The sequence below is a fragment of the Erithacus rubecula genome (assembly GCF_903797595.1).
Source record: "Erithacus rubecula genome assembly, chromosome: 3".
NCBI lineage: Eukaryota > Metazoa > Chordata > Aves > Passeriformes > Muscicapidae > Erithacus > Erithacus rubecula.
Window position 1 is genome coordinate 80469786 of NC_136689.1, and position 17512 is coordinate 80487297.

At 38.9% G+C, this 17512-nt stretch overlaps 1 protein-coding gene across 2 annotated transcripts in view; it reads left to right on the forward strand.

Moving 5' to 3' along the window:
- VWC2 (von Willebrand factor C domain containing 2) overlaps positions 1 to 6698 on the forward strand; it is a 52899-nt gene extending 46201 nt beyond the window's left edge. For both annotated transcript variants that reach the window (XM_079302241.1, XM_079302240.1), the window contains one exon: positions 6229 to 6698. In XM_079302241.1, the coding sequence (XP_079158367.1) occupies positions 6229 to 6380 (152 nt within the window). In that variant the 3' untranslated portion in view covers positions 6381 to 6698. The remainder of the gene's footprint in view (positions 1 to 6228) is intronic.
- Positions 6699 to 17512: the final 10814 nt, after the last annotated feature.

Consider the following 17512-nt stretch of genomic DNA (forward strand, 5'->3'; position numbering starts at 1 on the left):
AAGTAAAAGATATGGATGAATTGGGAGAAGTCAGAATTATGACAGTAGCAGGGGTGATGAACTTATTTTTGTGAGAGAGTGAGAGTCTGCTGTAATCCTGGTCACAGACTCCTTTTGCCAGCTGCTTTTTGTGCTTTATCTTCTGAGCTGACATTTCACAGGAGATAGATGTATTATATATATACACACATCCTCGAGAGAAGGAAACAAAATCAAGTCAGGGAGTTACAGACCCCTTAGAAGAGATTAGAGATGGGAAGGACACAAAATAGGCACCAATGCCGTCTCTGGAGAAAGTGATCAGGTTTGAGAGGGAGGAGGGAGATAATGCCCAAGTCTCAGATATCTTTTGGTTGTGGTTCTGCGTGGCACAGGAGCCTTATTTTCATGTCTCACCATGCCACATTAGCACGTTTCAAAACCCGTCTCAAACATCTGAGCAGGTGAGAAGGGATTTGGTGTCCCTGTGCCCTGGGAGGCAGGCACAGCCAGCATCTGCCTGTGGTTTGGTCCTCAGTTGTCCTAGCTCCCCAGTGTAACTTCCAAAGCATCCTTGGCTTTGTGTTGTGGCATCACAGGTCACCTGCAGCAATAGACAGCTTGAAGTGCAGGCAGGTGCTTGGCTACATTTCCCAGCAGTGTTTTACTAGTCTCCCTGGCATCTGCAATGGAGAAAGTCTCAAAACATCAGAAACAAGAAAGATCTGAGAGATGGGAAGGAAGGCTTCACTTTCTCCAGCATGTTCCTGAAATTACTGAGGAACAAAAACACTCTTGCCTTACATGGGAGACTGTCAAGTAGCATTTCTGGGCAGTGAAATGTTTACGTAACACAGGCACTGGCAGATTTTACTTGAGTGTAATGATACATTTGTTTCTGTAAGATTTCTATCTGATGTAAAATTCTTAAGTGTAATGAAAATGCAATGTCAGCTCAACTTTTTTATCAGTGGTCACAATAGAAAGGCAAATGTCAGGAAGTAGGAGGGAAACAGGAAAACAAACAGGGAATAGCACTGTGCTACTGTACAGGTCCATGGTGTTTCTACAGTTTGTGTGTGGTACACTGGTCTGATCCTTGCAGCCCCAAAAAGAGGTAGCAGACCTGGGGGAGGTCTGGGGAAGTCAGGAACAGTGAGGGTGCAGAACCAGTCTCCTCAACCTGGGAGTGAGGTGATGGGACAGTGGGGAAGCATGATACAGGTCAGTAGCATCAGGAACAGCACAACAAAGGTGGGGATGGTTGTTACCACCTCTTCCACTATGAGGATTTGGAAATACCACGTTTAGGTAGTGAGTGGACAACAAAAGAAAACTCTGTGCATGGTAGCTGTGGACCTCCTTGCAGCCATTGGAACTGTCTCCATGAAAAAAATGAAAAAAACCCAAAAAAAACAAGGGTGTAAGCTAAATATTGAGGTTATGTAATTTACAAAGGGCTCTAATACCACATGAATGATGCCAGAATGAATGATGCTAATGATGAATGCCAGAAAACTGTCAGGGTAGATGGGACTGCTGTCAGGTGCCTTGGAAATGGTCTGCTTGACTGCTGCAAGGAGCTATTAGAGAGCCAGCTGAGAGGAAGTTCAGTGCAACCCAGAGCCCAAAGCAGTCTTATATCAAAGTGTTGTATTACAGAGGTTGTCACTGTAGTTTTAATTGGCCAAAATTCACTGTGGCTTATTCTCCAGGCAGGCACATTAATTTGCAGTTGAACAGATTTCTTTGTCCACTGTTTGGTTTACCACATGATAAAAACAGTTGATTAAATAGTGATTTACCAAATTGCTGTAGCTCATATTTTTTAACTGATTGGAACATGTTCCCATACAAATCAAGGGCAGGAGGAAGAGGAAACAGGAACAGCTCTGTGACATACAGCTGTGGTTTTGTGGAAGGAGGGAGGAGTTTCAGAGAGGCACTTCTGAGGTTGTCTAGGTTACAGGTGCTTCTGTAGGTGAGTGGCTTGGGCATTCTCTGCTGAGAATTGGCATCAACTGTTTCCTTCCGAGGTGAAAACATTTGCATTTTAATTAGATTGTTGCCTTTGTCAACACTGAAGCATAGCATGTAAGTCGTTGGAAACTTTCCACAGGACCAGTGAAATTATGCATTTACCCCAGTAATACTTTGAAACTGTTCTAGTTTTTAAGTGTTTCTAGGATGGCGATCTCTTTGTAATCACTCAATGAATCAACCACCGGGACCTGCCTTCTTAGTTCTTTAGATACCAGTAAAAATGTTGCTTTTGGAAGTTAGGATTCACTGTTTCAGATGCAGGGAAGCCAAGAGCTGTGTGCCAGTCCAGTGCTCAGTGTGAGAACTAAGGATTTGCACTGAACTTGCTGCTTTGAGACATTGCTGCAATGGCAGCAACTGTGCCTTAGCCCTGGGAAAAAAATCTGTGCTGATACCAGCATGGTATGGCTCGAGTGGAGTCTGACAGCACCAGTTGTATATTTCAGGAAAACAAACAGCATCCTGGTAGATTTTGGGCTGCACTCAGAATTGATGCAATATGTCATAATGAATTTTCTGCCAGATTTAAGAGTAATATGGCAAGATCTATGTCTGGTGTGAAGAAGTGCAGCACCCCTGACTGTGCCTTAGTGCTATATAAGTATACATAGATGGGTTTTGTACTGCAGAGCAAACCAGCCAGTGCTGCACTGAGCAAGTACCAGGTGCTGAAGTTGGGCAGAATAGTAGTGTAGCCAAGAAAGAGCTCAGGGAGCAGGCAACCTCCTTTGTAGATCAAGGAGAGCAAATTCACTGCTCCTGCAGCAGCATCTAGTGAGAAAGCCCACTGCTGCTGTGGGACTGGAACAGCCCCAGTTTACTTGGAAATGCATTTCGTGTGCTAAGACATGTAATTTTGCAAACTTAAAAACTCAAAAACGGCTTACTTTTTGAAAATCTTGCTAAATCAGTATAAACTTCCCAGTTTTAACTAAAGCAGTAGTTTCAGCAAGTGCCTTGCCATTGGGGCAGCTGGTCCTCTCTGAATGTGGAGGATCTCCCTCTTCAAAGAGAGGCTAATGAAAAGGCACTCTTAAGCTTTTAAAACCAGCCTTTGTGTGCCTGCCGTGCCTTCTGGCCTTACCACAGTCTGTTCAAAATTTTCAATTCCTCAGTTTCCCTACCATCCTTTTAGACAGGCAGAGAATCATTAGTGGCTTCACCACCACTGTGCTTCCAGCTGGACTTGATGATCCTTGTGGATTTCTTGCAACTTAGAATAAATATTCACTGTTTGTGTTACAGGCAGGGTTGCTGGAGTCACAGGAGCAGCCAGAGCCCTTCACCAAGTGTCCCACCAGTGCTGTCCCACATACACCCCATCACTGTGGGCTGGTCTCATCAGTCCAGCCACGTCAGTCTGTGTTCTGTGTCTGCTCCTCAGAGGAAAAGGGACAAGCATTCCCTGCTTGGAGGGAAGGGAGCCACAGGACACCAAGAGCCAGGACAAGCTCATACAGCTTCAAAATTGCATGAGAGTTTGGGGTGAAGCTCAGAGTTATTTTCCTTAGAAGTCTGATAGTTTGGAAAAATAATAACAGGAGAGTTGTGGAATTATTATTTGGACACTATATTGCACTGACATTTATGTGCATGATGTTGCAGTAATCCAGCCTTTTCATTAGTGACCTTTTCTGTAACATTACCCACAATGTTGTGTGTGATATTGCAGAGAAAAAGGTGAGGGCAAGGATGCCAGCTGACTTGTCAGCTTAAGTACAATATAAGATTTGCACTTACAGTAATGATGGGTGCAAATGAAAAACCAGAAAATGGGCAGTTTTCTAAGGAAAAGTTCCATGGTACTAAAACAACATTTGTTGCTGCCTTTTATTTTTCAGGTCCCTTTCTCAGGGAGATGGCTATTGCTCTTCTGCAGATTTACCAAAGCAATTACTTTCTCCCATATAAAATAGTTTAACAGTTGAGGTCTAACTTGTTAAATCTTTACATTAAATAACTTTTTTTTTCTTAAAAAGAACTCATCTCACATGACATTAAAGTGTTGCTAGTTGTGACTGGAGGCATTTACATTCTGAATCTGAGTGAATTATATTATGTGTGTTGCACCCTTTTTACTTCATTCCCCAGCTGGATTTTCTAACCAAGTATAACCTATAACATTTACTTTTCCAGAATAAAATAAATCCTTTGCAGGGTATTGACATCACCTTTTTTTCTATGGTGCCTTTTAAATAGTGTTTAAATTTCAAGTGGTCTTGTAGATTTCATACAAATTCTCCATGGAAAGTGGATTCAGCTTTTAATATTTTAACTCTTTATATCATATAGCTTTGTAAATCATGGGGCTGTTACAGTTACATGGGTGAAACTTTATTAGGTTCAAGAAAAATACTGTATTTCAGAGAAACAAAATTATGCAGATCAGAATTCAAATATTTTAAACGAAGTCCAACTGAGCACAGTATTGTTAACTCTGCTTTACTTTGGCTGGAACACAGGGCACCTCAAAGTGTGCAGTGGGGACCCAGGAGCATTGCTCCCACCCCAGAAGTCCTCCTTCCAGTGTTTTCAGCTCAGTAATACTTTGCATGGGCAGACAGAGGCACTGAAAACACAGAAATACCACTATAACATTAGGACAGTAAAGCAGGTGATTTTAGATGAGCTATGCTATATTTTGCTGCACTTCCTGCATCCAAATGGGCAAGAGTCACCCAAAATTATGGAAGACACATGTTGGAGATAATTATCAACAGTCAGTTCCAAAACTAGAATAAGCTGCCCAGGGAATTGATGAAATCAGTATCCCTGGAAGTGTTCAAAAGGTATGTGGATATGGCACTTGGGAACATGGTTTAGTGGTGAACATAGAGGTGCTGGGTTAACAGTTGGACTCTGTGTCCTTGGAGGTCTTTTCCAACCTTAATGATTCTGCAGTCTGTGATTCTTTGTAAACAAAGTATGTGCTTAAATGTTCAGAGCATTAAGAAGGAGTAAAACTTGGGGAAGCAAATTTCTGCAGATCTTGTAGGTCTCTTCTAGAGATTATTCTTCAGTAGGAAAGGCCTTCTTTATGGCAAATTTGGCATCTAATTATCAGGCTGTTGTGTGCACACAAAGACAACCTGTTTCAATGAATTAGCTGTTAAAACTGATTTGTGAACTATTTGATTTGTGCTTTAAAATGTGCAGCCCATGAGGTGGGCGACATTTCTGTAGAAGAAGAAGAAGAAGAAGAAGAAGCCATGCTCTTTGGTGCAGGTCTTGCAGTAAACCCCCAGCAATGGAAGATTGAGCCCATCTGGGATATATTTATTTGTATGGCTAACAGGCTGGCAGTCAACAAGTGTTGAGTGCATCCATGGCCATTACGAATTTCAGCAGTACCAGATCAGTGTATCCTGCCCCCTCCTGCAAATCCTACCCTGGTGACAGTGGTGCCAAAGTGCCATGAGGTGACCAGGCTGTGCCTGAGCAGCTGCTGTGTGTGCTCCTTGAATGGAAGGGCTGAGTTCCACTGGGGGCATGACAGTGGATAGATACATGGTTGGAGGGTTTAATGCTGCTCTGCAAGTGGGTTTTCAAGGCAGAAATAGGCTCCTTCTTTCAAGACAAAAATACAGATAATACAGACCTCACAGCCTTCTGCTTTTTGAAAGAACCAGATTGGCCTTGTGAACATCGTGCTGGTGGGTTTTTCTCATGCCTCATCCTTGGAAATGAAGTTATGTCAGTGTACTATGAAAAGAGGTATTTGTAGACTTACTGACTGACATAAAATGGGATATTTTATTTTATACATGAAAAGTGTCCTCTTTCAGAGGAGGCTGAAGCTATTTCCCTCTGCTGGAAATAGACTATTTTCTTATGAAAGGGAAGATAAACTAATGTGATACTATGATTACTACAGAAACTAAAATGCTTGCTTCCAGTGGGAAAAAGTAATAAAATGTAAAAGCGACTCTCTAGTGGCTTACAGTAGCACTGTTGAATTATCAACAGCTGGCATTTTCTCTAGCATCAGTCTTTGCTCATCTGCACCATCAGGGTGTGCCCAGGTCCCTGTCACAGTTGCATAGAAAGGTTTTATTGCACCTTTCTGCATGGAGGGCAGGAACAGTCTGTACCAGGAACATCCAGCCACTTTGGTGGGCAGGTCCTTGCATTCTTTGCTGCTTTTATGCCTGTGCACGATTCCCATGTTTGCTTGGTGTGCCATAATGAACTCTCTCCTTCTTTCAGGCCCAAACTGCTTTGCAGAAACCCTTGTGATTCCAGCAGGCCGGGAGGTGAAAACGGATGAATGCACTATATGTCACTGCACTTACGAGGAAGGCACTTGGAGGATTGAACGGCAAGCCATGTGCACGAGACATGAATGCAAGCAAATCTAGGAAACCTACAAATCTACAGACTTTTTGTGGTTTTTATAAAATATCCCACTGCAGTCAGCACCCTGAGATGACCCTGGGAAATCTGAATGAGGAGATTCTGGCAAGGAGCAAGGAATAAAATACTGATATTTTGTTTTTCAAAGTAACATAATACTGCAAGGCAAAGAAGTGCATATATTTAAAACGTTTGGACATAAGAATACCTGTCTTAAATGTGTTATTTTCACAGTGAGTACACTAAAATACACTATAAAATATTCTATGTATTTCTATAATACCATTATAGAGCTTAAAAATAAATGTTTTATATAGACAATACAGATTGAAGTACTGTATCATTGCCTCTCTTCTTGTATACATGTGCTAAAACATTACATTTCTGTTCCAGTTTCGCTAGATGAGGGGTTTGTTTTGTGCTTTTTGGTTTTGTTTTGTGGTTTTTTTGCTGTTGCTTATTTTGAGTTTGTTGGGGCAGGCAGGATATATCACATGACAAAACTGACATTCTCAATTTTGGAAAAAGAAGAGGAGAAGAATAGGCTTTCAGAGAACATGTGTTCATTTATCAACATAAATGGGCTGTAATGTAGAAGAGGGTCAGCTCCATATCTTAGTTTTACTCATGCTCCTGTCTCCTGCTCCACAGCCAAGATTACTTGGAGCAGTGGGTAATTCAAAACTGGTCTCTCACAGCTGCTGCTACAAAAAATTACTCAGATTAATTCAATTCTTAATATTCGTTTCTGATATAAAATTTATCAGCAGGACAAACATCTCTGTGACATAATATGGCATCACCAAGCTGGTGGAAGTGATGGTAAGTAACCACAGAGTTAATCACACTGATGTGACATAAGTGACATAATGGGTATGAAGAAGTGCAGCTTGGAAGGGCTGCAGCAGCCAAACAAGCCTTCACTGATGTGGCTCCACATTGCTAAGCTGTGGGGAGAGGAGCTGGTTAGTACCTGCACCATTCCCTAGACCCTGCTCTTGCCACCTGGTTCAACATTTTGTTTGGCAGCGTGTACAGGATCTGTGATGCTCTGTATTGAAGTGAAAGGTTTAAAATTCCATCTTTGAATCCATCAGAGAATTTCTGGCACATAATCTGACCCTGACTGCCTAGGAGGTGAATTGCATCTCCCTGCTTCAGCCACCAACAAACAGCCTTTGCTTAAATTCATTTTAGTTTAGTTTGTCACCAAATCCAACAATATATCTGCTTTGGATACCTGTTAAGGCAATGGCTCAAGAAATATGGATTTACTTTTAAGCTTCTGCTGGAGGGAAGATTTGATGAATAAATACCTGAAACCAGAAGACTATTGCTTAAATTCCCATTTACTCTTTGCCAATTTCTCCTGTGGTGTAACCCGGTTACTAGGTTTGCATCCATACAAAGTAGGACTTCCTTCTGCTTCTGAACACTAAGGGACTTTTGCCAGTGATTTCAGTGGATCCTGGATCCCAGTTATCACTTCATGTCCTTATTTTGAGCATATTTCTATCACTGTGAGTTATTTGGAGTAAAGGATGTGTGTTTTGTCTAAAACTTGTCATAAAGTATACCAATCCATTTCATAAGTCAATAGTCAAATGACAGAAAGCTAGCTCCTAAGCCAGTCAGACCCATGCCTCATGGCTGTGTGAGCTTCTGCTTACTGAAATCAAGTGTCTGCACAGCTCTGAGCGAGTGCCATGAGTGCCAGTGGTCTTCCACGCATGACTTGTCAAGGCAAGTGGAAGCAGCCATGAAACTTGAGCAGAGAAGGTGAACTTGCAACTCAGCGTGGGATTGTCTTTCCAAGTAGGCTGCTTGGTTTCTCTAAGAGAGACAAGTGTTTTCAGTGAACTGTGAGAAGCTCATTATTTGTGTCTTTCAGTGTATTGCCTCAGTAGTTTCTGGAAATCTCACCTCAGACTACTCACACTTTTCTTCACTGAAGGTTCTTGTTAGGCCTTATACCATTTCCTGGGCAAATTTCTTTTAGGCAGTTCTCTTTGCTGAAGTAGTAAGTACAAAGTTAAAGGGTTAATTTCTAGTATAGCTTTCGTAAATATTTTCTCTTTCACATTTTTTGAAAAATATGTTTCTGTCTTTAAGTCTTGGTACCAACATATTAATGTGATTTTTTACTGTAGTAGTAGGATGGTCCTTTCAATTGTATGTGGAACTTCATAGGCTTGTTCATCTTGACATCCAGAGTTGTGAATGGTTTCTTAAAGATATTATATTTTGAGTTGTATGTATATTTATTTATTTATTTGTTTGTTTGTTTATTTTTGAGAAGCAAATTTCAGATATTTTTAGATTTTTTTTTTTTCTTTTTCTGGAATGATGTAAAAGTTAAACTGAGTTTTTTCTTTGTGCTTAGATCACTGGCCACATCCAGGTTTGGCCTGTAGTATTACCACATGAGCTCTTTGGTTGTCTCTGAGATGGGGAAATGGGCTGAGCAACTCTTTCTGGGCAGATCTCCCAATCTTGCCCATTTGGCACACGATGTACTGTGGGATAACCCCAGTAGGAAGCTGAACACCACACAGCCACTCACTCCCCAGCTGCCCACCCAAGTGGAACAGGGGAAAAGAAAGAAGGGTAAAAGCAAGAGAACTCATGGATCAAGGTAAAAACAGTTCAATAAAGAGAGAAGGGAAAAAAGAAACACAAAAAGCGTGGCAATGGCCATCACACCCCACCTCCCGTGGGCAGGCCAGTGGACAGCCCATTCCCAAGCAAAAGATAGCCAACTTTACCTGAACCTCACTCTCCTTCATTTTACTGCTGAGCAGAGCACTGTATGGCATGGAACATCTCTTTGGTACTCAGTTCAGGTCACCTGCTGCCTGTGAGCCCCTCCCAAACTCTTACACACCTCTCTTCTATTTGCAGGGGATGAGAGAGAAGCAGAGACCCTGGCACTGTGCACACCCTGTTCAGCAATAGCCAAAACACTCGTGTGTTTCAGCATTGCTTTGGCCATGAGTCTGAACCACAGCACCCTACTGCCTGTTACAGAGAGCAGCTCCTTTCCATGTGGTGTTTCCACCAGCCTACACAGGCACAGAGGCAAACACACCCCAAAATCCAGACTCTAACCAGTGACTGCACCAAGCAGCACATGGGCCTTTGGCAGCAGAGTTGGGGCACTGAGATTTGCAGCTGGATGTGTAATGTTACTTCACACAAACAGGCTTAAAATTTTCTTTTTATTGGTCCTGATAATGAAAACAGGGAAGGTAAAATTTCAAGTTAACCGTTATGGAATGCATTTGGGAGCCATTTGCCTTTCAGCTAATTTAATCTCAAAGCAATAAAACTCAACCCCAGAACTGCTGTGGTGGCCACATGTACTAATCTAATTGTTATGCTTTGGTTATGTAATATACCTGTTATATGTAACATCAAAAAAGAAGAGAAAAGCCATCTGCATTATTTCCAGTGAGCTAAACTCCAGAGAACACTGTCTATCCTACTGAAACCTAGATACTCAGCTGGTCTTTGTGTCAGTGCAAAAGAATTATGCATCCTGCATGTGAGGAGTTCTTCAGCTTTGCAGGTGGGTTGTGTCTATTAAAGCTGTATTTCTAGACACACTGATAATTCATGAATAATTTTGTATTTGCAGGTCTCTTGCTTGGATAATGAATATTCTCAGATGCTCTCGTGTAGCTGCATTGGTATGAATATGAGATTTCTGCTTCTGCTTCACTTGCTTCTGTTTATTTCCCAGTTGAAATCAAGACAATCCATTTCTCTAAAAGTGCATTATACATGAATTTGTCTTCTAACCTGTGTAAGCAGGTGCCTGAAGAGATTACATTCTAGATGATTCCAGGTAATTATAAAATTGCACAGTTAGTGTGCAGTAAGATTCTCTATACTACTCATTTAAGCCACAAAAATGGAAAAGCTGATATTCAGTTAAATATTATGTGGGATTTAAAAGGCAAAAGGGGAAAAAGAGGAAATATGAGAGACAGATGAGCTGAGCATTACAATGGGAATGTTCAAAGAAAGAGAAAAACATAGTTTTCAAAAGAATATTATAAGAGGTGTAAATGAGAAAAGTATTTGGGAACAGATTGAAATATAGAAAATTCTAGTTGTCAATGTAAAAAGTCATACAGTGAGGGTGAATGAATACTGGAGGATGCTGTCCAGAGATGTTTTGGAGTCTCTGTGGATGCCAAATTCCAACTGGGCACAGCCCTGAGCAGCCTGCTGTAGCTGAACTTGCATTCAGCAAGATATTGATGGGATCATCTCCAGAGGGGTAAAGTTAAAAACCAGGTTCTAATGACATTGAATTAAAGTCTTTAATACATGCAAGAAAGAAAAAAGATAGGATGAAAGGTTCCCTCACTCTAGAAAACACATATTCTGTTTCTATATGGGGAACTGTACTGTCAGGCTTGTACTTAATGTTACTTTTGACAGTAACTCTAAGTTATCATAGCTCTGTGATGCATAGGAGGCTTTTAAAGGCACACATTATTTAAGAATCCAATGACATCCAATTAAATGCTCTATTTATTACCCTTATCAGGCAATGGGTTTTCTTCATAGCCAGTATTAACATGGGTTTTCTCTTTGCAAAAATGCAACTTCTTGCTGCATTAAAAACCAAACTCAAACTGGAGAGACAGCACTGAACTGACTATCACAGACTATTTTCCTGAATGTGCAAGAATCAAATTTCTCATCACTTTTTGGTGATGATTGATTTACTTTATTCTGAAGTAAATACACTTTAGAAAGTATATAACTTGTTCAGTTTTGAGATAACAGCCAGACCTTCCCAGAAGGAAGGAAAGGAAGGACCTTTCCTTTGAAATGAATAGGCTCAACCACACTGAAAATGAAAATTTGCAGACTCTTGAAATTTCACATTAAACTTCCATAGCAGGCAAAAAAAATAAACACAATATAGTAATTTTTTGCCTATTTATTTATTTAATATGCCTGTAGAAGAAATACAGGAAAACTCCAAACTAGTGTGTCACTCAATAGTTTCAGAGAAGTGGAAATAATTATATGGAATATTAGATTATCAGTAATAGGAAAAAATTATTTCCTCAGCTAAATCATCATAAAACAAGAGTATTTCAGAAGCCCAAGTTAGCACTGTTAACTGAGATCAGGATTTCTTCTGCAGGTGGAAATAATAAAGCCTCTGTGCTTGACTGCAGTCAGTGAATGAGAGGGAACACTCACAAATCCTGTGTAAAGTGCCTTTGTTCATAGTAGGCAAAATTAAAGACAAACCTTTATAATCATTTACTTTGCTTTTTCCAGTAAGTCCTAAAGGCTGTGAAAACTCAGTGAAAGAAAGTGAATTTCACCTATCAAGAGGACCAAATCCCACTATTCCTGTACTTTGCTAAAATCCATAAATGGATGCTCAGAGAAGAAATTCAATATTCTGGTGTGTATAATACTCCAGTGAAAAATGCATCAGCTTTCTTGTTCTCTCACAAAGTACAGATGCAAATCGATACATATCTTTAATTGATGAAATCATCTGCCAATTAGAGCTTCCCATTTCTGATATAAATGAAGGCAAATTATAAAAATGTCAAAGTGCTGTTCAACCTAAATGTCTATTTTCCTTAAATATCTGTATCCATTTCAGAGGGTAACTCTCAAATTAGTTTGCTATCCATACCTCAGTAAGGTCCATGTGCTGTATTACTTGTTACAGTTTTGTTTAACAATACCAAAGTGTGTATTGTCACAAAAGAAATACTCCATATAATGCTCGTTAGCCACTGCTAGTTGAAATGAATGCTAACTAATTCAGTCTGTTGTGAGTGAGAAATGATGGAGATAGCACAGACATGCCCAATGTAACAACCCAGTGGTTTGTTCAGTTTTGGTTAGCACAAAGAATAAAGAATAGGTGGCCTTTAAGGTTACAGTAAAAGTTCAATTCCTTAACTGCCAAGCATTTTGTAAAGTTGTTTTCCAACTATTTATTTTCAAATGCCATTTCATAGAAAGAGCTATTTTATATATTGTGCTAGTTATGCCATTTGTACTGATATTTGAGCAGGTAATAGTGTAACTGTAGAATACTAAAAATGCTTGCTTTCCATCTTCTTCCAAGTGCCTTAGTTTCATACAAAAGACTTAATATATACTTAATTTCATACAAAAAACTTCATATATACTTAATTCAGACAAGAAAGGCAAGTAACACAGTAGTTACTTTCAAGTATACTGTTCTCAATTTGATGTCCTTCAAATCATAATATATTTGGACCTTCGGGCTCTGTCACATTAACAAGATATTAGTGGGAATCTTACAGTATGGTATCTGAAGATAATACATCATATTGAGAACTTATTTCTTAGATGTAGGACAATATTTCTTTTTAGTCCTTGTTTTCAGAGTAGAGTTTACAAAGACACATACTTGTCTCTGTGGTCCATATTTGTGCTTGAAAAAACAAGTACCTGCAATTTCCTCATTTTCCAGATATGACAAAGAGATGAAAATGATGCCATGGTTTCACCCCAGCCAGCAACCAAGGTCTGTGCAGCCATCTGCTCACTGCCCCACCAGCAGGATTGGGGAGGGGATCAGAGGTGTAAAAGCTGGAAAACACATGGGTTGAGATAAAAGACAGTTTAACAGCAAAAGCTAAAGGAATCAAAGCAAAAGCAAGAAATTAATTCACTGCTTCCCATGGACAGGCAGGTGTTCAGCCATCTTCAGGAGAACAGGGCCCCATTACACATAAAGGTTACTTGAGAAGGCAAACACCCTCAATCCAGATGTTACCACTTCTTCCTTCTTTCCCTCATCTTTATATAATGAGCATGATGTCTGATAATCTGGAATATTTGACCCATTTGGTCAGTTGGTGTCACCTGTCCTACCTGTGTCTCCTTGCCACTTCCCAGGCGCCCCCAGCTTTCTCACCAGCATGGCAGTGTGAGAAGCAGAAAAGTCCTTGGCTCTGTGTAAGCCCTGCTCATCAATAACAAAAACATCTCTTTATTATCAACCCTACAGCACAAATCTAAAGCACAGATCCATAAAAGCCACTGTGAAGAACATTAATTCTACCCCAGCCAAAACCAGCACAAATGGCTTTAACATCTAACTGATACATGAACTAGATGGAAAAGAAATGGAAGATTATGAACTCTGTAATATTTATTAAAAACTAAGCAACTTGCAAATAAAAACACAGAGGATTTTAAACAGGAGTCCACTAGTGAATGCCGACTTAAAAAAGGTGCTTGATGAGAAATGATGACAAGGAATGCATTGAGTCCACTGCTTAGTAATGCTGAGCAGTCTTACAAAAGTTAAGAAGGTGAATGTCAAGAAAAGTATCAGAGAACTTCGTGTAGCTGTTTGTTTTCTTTGGGTAAGAGCAAAAGTGTTGTGCTCAACAAGGTCTCTTAAAGATGGACAGATGACTGACCCAAGTGGATACATTACATCCTTTGGGAAGAAGTTACCAATGGGTCAGTAGTGATCCTGAAAGAAAGACTTAAGGATGTTTTTGTGCATGACCTTTTGTGCATGACCTTTCTCATATACTATGGGCTGCTCTAATCCTCCTAACCAAGCACTGAATGGGCAGGGAGCTGAAAACTGCAGTACAGGCTCCTTACATCAGCCCACGTGGAGAGAACTGAGGTCTATCAGCAAAGGACTAAGTATGCAAAACACAAGCTCTGCTTTTGTATTCAAATAGCTTTGTGATTCAAATACTTATCTAATAACCTAACACAACTTCTAAAGACCTTGAAAATTAAGTAGTCCTAAGTGGTATTAACTAAAAGATTTTACCAATATGATGATAAATTATTATTTCTTAATAACATATGTATTCTATTTATGAGCCCAAAACAAACTGTACGCATTTTTAAAATATTCTTATTACTATATTAAAATACATAAGACCTATTTCAAGATGTTAGTTTTGTTACTCCATATGTCAAATCACCATCACACTGAAGACAGTGAATTTCATTACTTCATATAGCTATGGGGAGAAAAGAAAGTAAATGGAATTCCAGTGACATTAATAAATAATATTTACAATCAGAATGTTCAGAGCTCATTTTTATTTGAAATGGCTTTCTTCAGCATTCTGAGATGATGATGAAAAAGTTGTATATATTTTAAACATCATCCTTTCTTAACCCATACTTTTTTTCACTTTTTACTCCATTTAGATATGGGGAATATGTCCATCAATTACATTTTAATATGGTCCTAATGCAGTAATATTTTAAATATACTTCTATAGCTCCTTCTATAACTTCTACAAGACAAAATAAAGCTAAAAATTATGCTCCAGTATTTATTAAGAAGTAGTGCAAAAATAATACATCAAACCAGAAATCAGTGTATGGTGCAGAACAAGTGTTCTGAACAAAATCTTTTTCTCCTGTTGGCTCATGGTACACCATTTGACAAAGTCTGCACAGTCACCTGCAAAATGACTTCACTGCAGAAGACTAACACAGCACAGTGCTCTTGGCAGAGAAAAAAGCAGGATTTGAGCTGTTTGGTTGTGACTGTCCTGAATCATACCTCAGTTTGGCAATGGTAGCCTTTCTTTGGGATAGACCTTTAATTAACAGCGCTAGCATTCAGTATGCAAAAACAATTAAGGCCTTCTTCCCTTTTGCAGTTTCCCTTGTTACTGGTTTCTGCCTGTCTCAATGTTGACATCACAGTCACTGCTGCATGAACCTCCAGCAGGATTTTCAGTATTTGGTTTGGTTTATCTTTGTTTGTTGAGGCTGGCAGGATTCCCTGGATCCCCAGTGGCTTCTATTCACTCACCAAGCATTTTTTTTGCCACAGCTATTGATGGAAGGGGTTTTGTAGGTTATGAAATGTAAGAGAGAAGGAGTCCTCTGCAGGTGATGTCAGAACCTTGCCTTTTAATGTGCATTAGTACAGGCAGACCAAGATGGCTTCATTGGAAAGAGAAAGATTTACAGGTAACTAAAGGTATTTTATAACTTTTCTGTCTGGAAAATCCATCATCCTGTGCACCAGAGGAATAATTCTTCTCTTTTTATTGAAGATTATTGACACATTTCTAGGAAATCCTTCAGAGTTTTCAGTTCATTTAATTGTAGGAAGGTGGACTTTTCTTACGATGGGATGAAAACTTTATTTCTCAGAATTGTCATCTGCTTGCTGTCTATCAGAAAGCATGACAAACAGAAAGGAATCTGAAGTAAGGAACAGTAGCATACATAGCCAGCTACTGGAAACTCTCTATCTGTTAAATTGTTTCAATATTTTCTCTAATGGAAAACTCCTATTTCTCTACATACACTTTGAAAGCATAAAAGTCTTAACAAAATAGTCTTTACAGCTTATTTTACACTTGCCACATCACCTCACAAACCAAAATGGACGCATCCAAATTTGTTCTTGTATCCTCTAAACTAATAGTTTTTTGCACTTTCTTCCTATTTTTATGTCTGTTTCAGTATTCTTTGAATAATGCTTTTCCTTTTGAACTTTCAAGTTGCTATATTTCTGCAATATAAATAATCACCATACTACGAGAAGGAGCTGAAGAAAACCAAATTAGAACTGACTATTCAATATCTAGTCTACTAAAAATACCACGGAAATCAAGCTCTGCAGAATAAAAATATTTCATTAAGTTTCTACAGCATCTCATATCAAATTGTCTCTCCAGAGAAGGCCTAAGAAACATATGACATTTTGTACTATATTAATCTCACAGCTGCATATGACTTATATATATATATATTTATAAAGCATACAATTTATATTTAAAAGTTTTGATGACATGAAAGTGACTCCATTGCTCATGTTAAGTAAAATTTAATGGTGGATCAAACACGTTGCCAAAATATTTAATTAACTTATTCTGAAATAACATTCTTTATTTAACATAAAACAGGATTTTAAACGCAGAAAAACATTAAAATTAATACAAAATTATATTAAATAATTTCTCAGATGTTTTTGCTTATCAGTTCTTTTAATTCAAGACTGCTTTACAGAAGCAGAAGACTAAATGGAAATATTAGTCATCATTAGGTCTATGTCATTAAGACATTGCCTCTAAAAAATTGCTCAGTAAAGCCTGAGGCTTATCTAGTACTGGATGAACAAAACTTTGATATGTTTTACCACCTGTGTTTTCTGCCAAAAACTTTTCTCAATAGATAGGTACAGCACAAAATGGCTTATCGAGATAATACATTTAACTAATTCAAAAAGAGATTTAGACTAGGAAACAGGAGTAGAAGTTGAGACAATAACGCAATATTTCCTGCCATGTTAGTAGAAAAGCAGAAGTGGAAAAACAAATCAGGATGTTGTTTGACACTGAAGAGCATGAGACTGATGCATGGAGAAGAGGATGAATTAAAGGTCTGATACAAAGATTTAGACTTGCAGGTGATGCAGTAAGTGAAAGGGGTTCATGCTTAGAGTTTGTGATGGCAGTGTGGAATAAATGATGCATTGCACAACAGAGCACTGAACAGCAACATGCAGGAGCAGAACTACTGAAACACCACGTGGAAAGAGATATTCTAAAAATAATAGATGAAAAGGAGCACGTGTAACTGAACATCAAGCTATTTTGCTGTATTAAGAATTAAAAATAAAGCAGCCTTGGTTATGAAACCTGCAGAGACTAAACATAGTTTTTTTTCATTTCTCCATGCTCTTGGGTTTATTCCATAACCTCTTTCATTCAGTCATATCCTTATCAAGACATGGAGACTAGAAACAGATGCACTATTCAAAGTTTCATGTACTTTAGAAAGTCTGAGTGGCATGTTCCAAAATAGAACTGACCCACAGATTATAATACGAGGTCTTCAATGTGTCTGTGATAATAGCCTATGACTGGTAAGAAATGTGCTATAAACTTTTCAGAAAACAGAAAAAATAATCTAAGCAATCACAGGCCAGCTGATCAGACTTGTATAATGTAAAGACTTCATTAATAAATGCTGAAATGCATGCAGGTACGTGCAAAGCAATACAATGTGATGTGTTTTTTAAGTTAAAATGAACATGTAATCTGAAGGTGCCTGATATGGCACCACATACAAATGTAATTAACTAAAAAAAAAAGTTCAGAATAAAATTTTT